Below are 7,611 nucleotides of genomic sequence, written 5' to 3' on the forward strand. Positions count from 1 at the left end.
TCTGTAACATATTCTTCTCATATCTCTGTTAACCATTATTAATCTCAATATAGTTATTTTATAAATCAAAATCCTGGACTTTTCTATCTTACCCCATATTCCCCAATTCTTTCACTGTTAATCCCAGTGTAATCATCTTTATAACTATTGTTTTTCACAATATAGTCTCTAAAAACCTCCTTTTTATTATTACTATCCACCTGTGCATTACTTATTCATATTTAATTACGTTGTCTTTGTCTTCTTTATTTCCAGCCGTTATGTCGTATTTCTTTATTTTCTTGCCTGCTTGCGTATATTTCATTTCAGCTTTAATGTCCTCTAATTTTGTCCTCCATGTGGCATTTTAATTATTTTTCTTATTTCCATTCCAAATCAAATACATCAATTTGTTCCTTCTCTAATTCCTGTGCCATTTTATTCTTTTTAAGTTGATGTTATCCCAATTATAAGAGTTCCGTTGTGGTTCCTCTTTTCTTTTTTTCCCCCCAAAGTCAAGCCGCCTGCAGACAAAGAAATCATCCTCCACAAATTCTCACGGTTGTTATTTGTAAAGTTCACGATTTTCCAAAACAAAAACCAAGTTGGAATGTTCCTTTTTACTCCAGAAGGTGTCTCTCTGCAATCCACAATTTCCAATATCCATCTTGTTTCAGTTACATAACAATCTTACTTGGCTTCTCTTTTTTTTAGTTTTAAAAGTATCAAATTTTTTCTTTAAAGTCCAGTCCAAATTTAAACTCTTCTAATCCTTTGAGCATGTCTCAATATTTAACATTTCCAATTAGTTTTATTCAAAAGTCAATTTTCTATCGGGTTTTTTGTCTCTTTAAAGTTACATTTCAAAATCTTTTTGCCCCCGTGCTCCTTAGCCGCTATTTTATTGCTAGGGGTCTTGCAGTTAAAAGATATTTCCCTTGATGTTATTATAAGCCTGGGTTGGCTGTCACTCACCCAGCTTCAAAAAACTCCGTTCCGTTCCACTTTCCTCCTGCTCAATACTTGATCCGGTTGTCCCAGCTTCGTGGCAGCCGCCATGGCTGCCGCCCCCCACCGCTGAGTCACAGAGAGTTCCCTCTGACCTCCGAGGAACTTGCCTGTTCCTCTTGGTCGTCCGAGGTGCCTCTCTTTCTTCCCCATCCCTGCAGGACAGTTCTGGTCCGAAGACCCATCGGTGGCAGTTCATCAGCCGGGGTTTTCGCTGGGCTCGTTGGAGCCCACTAATTCCCCGACTGTCTCGCGACGCCAAACCGGAAGATGGTGGAATTTCTTTTGCTTGGTTGTATTCAGCCAGAGCCAGATTGACTTCTGCTAGAGATACTTTAATAAATGATCCTTGGACTGGGAGTGAAGTTGGATTAGGTGACCTCCAAAGTATTATCCAGCCTTTAAATTCTTAGTATAGAAAGGCAAACAGGATTAACAGGAATTGGATTAGTGTCATGATTGAAGTTCAGCAATAGAAGAATATATTTTATTTAGAAGAAACATAAACAATTGAAAGAATTGCATTGTTCGTTAACATACAAAGGAACGAACTTGGTAGCATGTAGAGAGCATTTGGGTTAAACAAAGCAAAGCAATATTAGTGTCTATAATAGCCCAATTGACTAAGAAAATGCAGATAATGCTTTGTAAGAGCAGCTTGTAAATTTTTCAAAAAGGCATAATATTGTAAAGGGGCTTCAAATGACCCTGCTATCTGTTGAGAGACAAAACTCTGTTAAGCATGGTCTTTTCAGACTTGTCTTTCCTACTCAGAATATGAAAGAAAAAACAAGGGAAATGGCTATTCTTGTCTTGATTCTAACTAATAGAAAAACATAGCTGAGGAAAATGAAGATGTAATGCAGAAACTAATGCATTAGTTTTAATCAAACACATTTTGGACAAAAACACATTTTAATAAAGTTAGTAGAATTAGCAATAGCAATAGCACTTATATACCACTTCACAGTGCTTTACAGCTCTCTCTAAACGGTTTACAGAGTCAGCATATTGCCCCCAACAACCTGGGTGCTCATTTTACTAACCTCGGAAAGATGGAAGGCTGAGTCAACCTTGAGCTGCTCAGAATCGAACTCCTGGAGTGAGCAGTGAGTTAGTGCTGCAGTATTGCATTCTAATCACTGCGCCACCACAACTCAATGAGTAAGAAAACCTCATTGAAAATGGAATTCAAAGGGAATGGGGATTTGCATTTTTATAGTACAGTTGTACTGCTGAAAAGTTTGCTTGATGTATAGACCAATGATAGAATTGGAAGGAGGAAAATAGAACATTTACAAGGCCATTTTAAATGTTCCAATTTTCTCTAATTCCCTGCCAGCCTTTGCTCAGAGAGCTCCACCACCACTAATTAAAAAGCAGAGAATTCTCCAAATATTCATCCAAATATAATTTAAATTAATCATTTTATGGGGGGGGGGGAATTAGAAACAAAAGTCAGACAGCACATGAATGTACCAGACTTCTGTCATCAAAACAGAGATTTACTCTGCCAATCACTTGTTTACAATATTTTTATACAGTAGCTTCTCATAATAAATTTGGGTCATAAACATATTTTTTTTTCTTGAGAAACAGCAAATTACATTTTATCAGATTTAGAACATTAGATCCATCCTAGATGTAGGTTGTTTTTGATTTACACACATGTAAATAATTTTAAGGAATAAAATTATTTGAAAGTTGTGAAGTGAAATTTTGATTGTGCAGTGAGCTATATTTAATTGTAAACTGCTTCATGTTTTGTTTAATGGGAATAAACATTTTAAATAAAAGTATACAGGTCCGTTGGAGAAATATAAATTCAAAATCAATGGCAACAAGAATTGTACCAGACTTTACACATGTTGCGTGGACCTCACCTGATTCTAAGGATAAGCTATAAGAATTGCAAGTGACTTTCACCAGGGTATTATCCACTATTAGACCAACCCTTGACCATCTAGCTGCTGTTTCAATTCCTCCAGTAAAAATGCACCACTTCCTGAGATAGTTCAACAGCTACTATCATTAGAAAACATCATCTGATGTCTATCCAAAATCTCCTTGCTTGTGATTTAAATCCACTGTTTCTTGTCCTCTCATCTGGGACAACTCCAAACAATTCTATCTAAACTTTGGCTTTTTCAAACTATATTATGCAGGCTTGGTTTACTAAAGTTTGCATCAATCAGCTGTCTTTTCTAAAGTAAAATATTTATTTTTCAATAATACATAACTACCATTCCTAGAATCTTCATATTTTTTGCTATTCATATAATTTTTTTTAAAGTACATTTGTATAGGAAGGTATATAAATAAAACAGGTATGTATGGGTGTATCTTGTCAATTACTAAATTACAGCAAATTCTTCAGAACTTCAATGACTAATCTCGTTTTTTTCTTTTTCTCAGGCATTATTGAAAATGGACTGTCAAGGCTTGGTTGTCAAGCTAATTCAGGATTTTGTTCTTCTGACTACAGCTGTAGAAGTGTCTCAGCGCTGGAGAGAACTTGCTGAGAAATTGGCTAAAGTTTCTAAGCAACAAATGGATGCCTATGAAGCTCCCCATCAGGATAAGAATGGTGCAGTAGATAGTGAGGTAAAAAAATACATCGTGTTCAGGCCATCCTCGAAGACCAAATTAACTCAGTTACATGGAAAATGAGTTTCATACTATGTTCAACATACTTTTCCTCTCTTAAAGACAGCCAACCTAATAAAAGGAAGAATCTGTGTTGTACAGCCACTGCAGTAAAAAAAAAAAAAATACAGTCATACTTCCAAGATCAGCAGAAATTTTATACCTAGAAATTGTGAGATCCTTCTGTGATCATATACATGTCATGCACACAGAATGTTTCAATTTAACACATTCATATTTAGCAGAAATAATTCATCATTGGACTCTGATTACAACACATAGTACTAAAACAACAACAGTGACCTGAAAAATCTCTTTATTTGCAAGACTAGGAAGGCTTTATTTTTTACATGCTTCTTTCCTGTGGCTCCATTTATGCTATAACATAAACAAAAAAACAAACTTATAGAGGTAGGTCCACATTTAATATCTCCCAAATGCTCTTTGCCAGAGCTGTTTTTTGCATCTCTGCATTGGGGAGGTACTGGTCTATATAGTTGAAAGCCAGCTATTCCACAGGAGGAGATAAATGAGAAGGCCAGACTATTGCAGGTGGCACTCCCTTGTGACAAAATCCTCAAGTCTTCACTCCCTTAATCAGATGTATTTCAGAGCAGAAAATATTGAAGATAGCCAGACCACATAGGCAGTGGTGGAATTCTACCGGTTTGGACCAGTTCTGGCGAACCGTTTGCTCCAACTTTCAGCTGTGAGCGAACTGGTTCTCTCTCTTTGAAGTGGGCCCGCCTACTTGCCCCTGCGTTATACTTATCTATATTTCTGCTTCCGAAGCCCAGCTGATCAGGGCAGCAGCGTGGCTTGCCACTCTTCAGCTGTTTTCTTTGTTCTCAGCAACGCGGAAGTTCAATTTTCTGCAAAGTGTGCATGTGCGCAGGGCAAACCAGTTGTTAAACTGGTAGGATCCCACCACTGCACATAGGGCTTTAAAAGTTGATAACCAGCACCTTACAGTGAACTTGGAAGCTAGCTGACTGATGTAGCTCCTAGAGTGAGAGGGTTAGGGGTGCAAATGTAGGTGTCACAATCACTACTGGATTGCTGTTTTTGGATAGTCTTCAATAGCAGTCCCATTTAGCACAAGTAATAATAATCCAGTTGCATAATGACAGGAACTTGTGTGCACAACCCATGATACTCCAGGAAATTATGTGCAAAGGCTATCCTGACCACAATGTCTTGTCTTCTGCTCAGGCAGGAGCCACAAATCCAGGAGATCTCCCAGACTGTAAACTAACTCAATATGGGGGGCTATCATCATTCAGAATTATATATCAACCATCTCTATTAAACCTCTTATCCATAACTACTTAGTCTTAGAATTCAGCCTAAGTCTGTTCTTTCCCATTCAGACCTAATTGTAATACATTGAGGCAGCCTGTAGATTTCTTGAATCTTAGAATCATAGGCCTTGAAAAGATCTTGGAGACTTTCTAATCCAGGGGTGTCAAACTCGCGTCATCACGGTGGCATCACTTGACTTATCGTGATTTTTTTCCCCCTTTGCTAAACAGGGTGTGGCCAGCACATGACAGCGTGGCCAGCGTGTGATGCATCCAGCCCGCAGTTAGACAGTTCTAATCCAACCCACTATTCAAGAAGTAGGTTGTGATTTACTTCATCAAGTGTCTTACTGAAGTCTAAGTAAACTATATACTGAGCATTTCCCTGATCCACTAATTTAGTGAGTTTATCAAAAAGAGGCAATAAGGTTTTTCTGGCAAAATCTGTTTTTAACAAATCCATGTTAGTTTCTAGCAATTGCTTTGTTCATTTCTAGGTGCTCACAAACCTGCTTGATTATTTTTTCCAGGTTTTTTCCCAAGTATTGGTGTCAAGTTAACTGGTTTGTAGTTTCCTGGATCCATTTTTTCCCCTTCTTGAAAATTGGAATTACATTTCATAAATGTCTGTACCTGTATGTCTTCTCCAGGCACTGAGTCAGGATCTCCTATACTGTATTTCCTATATAATCTAGGATATAAAGCTGGATTTTGCCAGCCTATTGATGATCTCCTATTCTGTGTTGACAAATGATCTCATGTTGCAGCTTCATATAGATCAGGGGTGTCCTGATGTTTAGTGAAGGGGGAAAAAGTCCTGAGACATCACGTGATGCCACTGTGACAATGTGAGTTTGACACCCCGTTATAGATATTAAGTGTAAGGAGAAAAGGATTAAGCCTGCAGCATCCCATAACAGCACCCAGGCCCAAGCTTTCACTCACTACTACTGATCTGAGAATGCTGAGAAGAACCACAGTATAATAGCACCCCATCCTCTCAGCTTTTGCAGCTGGTCCAGTAGATTGATGGTATTGAAGGTAGAGACATATCCAACAATACTGGGAAGGTTACACTCCCCCACCCTAGTCTTGCAAAAAATCAAACAAGGCAAACTGCACTTTCACTCCCATAGTCAGGCCTGGATTTTGATGGGGATCTAGTTAATCCATTTCCTCCACAAGTCTCTGTAATTGTGATCTTTTTATTCTCTCCACATGTTTTCCTGAAAAAGGAAGGTTGGACATTGGAAAGTTCTTATCCAAAAATCAGGATGAACGTTGATTTCTTAAGGCTTCTTAATTTTTAGAGCAAAAGATGCCTCTCAAAAGATGTAATCCTTACCATTTGCACATAATCTTCTGTCATCACTACATTAACTAGCCAAGAACAACAGGCATCCAGTCCAATCCTGAATGCTTGAGTTTAAATTTAATTTAAGCTAGCTAAATCTTAATGTGATATGTGCACTGCAACTTGAGATTTTTCATTATTCTTATCCTTTCCCAATGCAGATATGAGAAACATCCTAGTACAAGTTTAGCTAACTCATTATAGTGATCCTTAGAAATTATATTATTTCTAGAATATTTTTCTTCCAATTTTCACTGAAGGAAGTCTGAGACTAGACTATGGCACTTAGACTTTCATATTCCACAATAAAAATAGATAAAATATTTAAAATATCTTTATATAAAATTATTGTTAAAGAGAGCTGTGTTAGTAAATGGTATTAAAACAAACAAGTCTGGTAGCACCTTTTAATAACATTTGTTACTTGAAAAATTGCTAGCAGATTCTTTCTGATTTTTTTATCACCATATAAGAATTAGTGGTAAACAGTCCTTGTTAACATTGGTTTCTATCTGACAGGCAATGTGGAAACCAGCTTATGATTTCATGCTAACATGGAGTAATCAGATGGGAGACAGTTACCGTGATGTTACCCAAGAGCTGCACATTGGACTTGATAAGATGAAGAATCCTATTACAAAACGTTGGAAACATCTGACTGGCACCCTAATTTTAGTAAATTCCTTGGAAATATTACGAGCAGCTGCTTTTAGCCCACAAGAAGAATATGATGATTATGCCCTCTGATGGGAAGTTTAGCCTCATGCAGTCTGGTTTTTTTTTTTGTTTGTTTGTTTGTTTTTTGTTATTAGCTCAGTTCAAGAAAAAGCACTTCTGAATTGCCAAAGTTTAGAACATGATTCCTGAGCTAAAAAAAAAATCTTTTCCTCTTTGCAAAAGATTCCAAAGTCTTTTCTATATTCTGTAGTGGAAACTTTCATTATGTTCAAAATCATACTTTTTAAAAATATTTGGCAGTACCAGACTGAAAGCTCAAATCATTTTGATAAAGACATTGTCATTTTTATAGGGAAAACAGTTTCCTTCTTTTTAAATTACCACTTTGAATAATTGATATAGAGAAGCACAAATATGTCTCCTTGTAGGATTTGGATTTTAATGTGTTTTTGTGAGAATTGCCTTTCAGTTCTTACTCCAACATCTCCTGTAATCTTGTCATCAATGAAACAATTCTGTATTATTTCATTCTATGTAAACCATTTTTGTAAGAAAATATGGGCACACTTTTTCAACTTAGCTGATGTTTCTTACACCAGAATTTAACGTTACAAGTTAGTGTTCATATAAAAGATGTGTTTCATT

General features: G+C 36.8%; 1 protein-coding gene across 2 annotated transcripts in view; it reads left to right on the forward strand.

Moving 5' to 3' along the window:
* The window catches only part of SH3BP4 (SH3 domain binding protein 4), a 32,297-nt gene extending 25,037 nt beyond the window's left edge, over positions 1 to 7,260 (forward strand). For both annotated transcript variants that reach the window (XM_070933163.1, XM_070933162.1), the window contains 2 exons: positions 3,403 to 3,591; positions 6,808 to 7,260. In XM_070933163.1, the coding sequence (XP_070789264.1) occupies positions 3,403 to 3,591; positions 6,808 to 7,035 (417 nt within the window). In that variant the 3' untranslated portion in view covers positions 7,036 to 7,260. The remainder of the gene's footprint in view (positions 1 to 3,402; positions 3,592 to 6,807) is intronic.
* The last annotated feature ends 351 nt before the right edge of the window (positions 7,261 to 7,611 follow it).

The sequence above is a fragment of the Pituophis catenifer genome, unplaced genomic scaffold (genome assembly GCF_029215685.1).
Source record: "Pituophis catenifer annectens isolate HBS135680 unplaced genomic scaffold, rPitCat1.0.hap2 SCAF_1, whole genome shotgun sequence".
NCBI lineage: Eukaryota > Metazoa > Chordata > Lepidosauria > Squamata > Colubridae > Pituophis > Pituophis catenifer.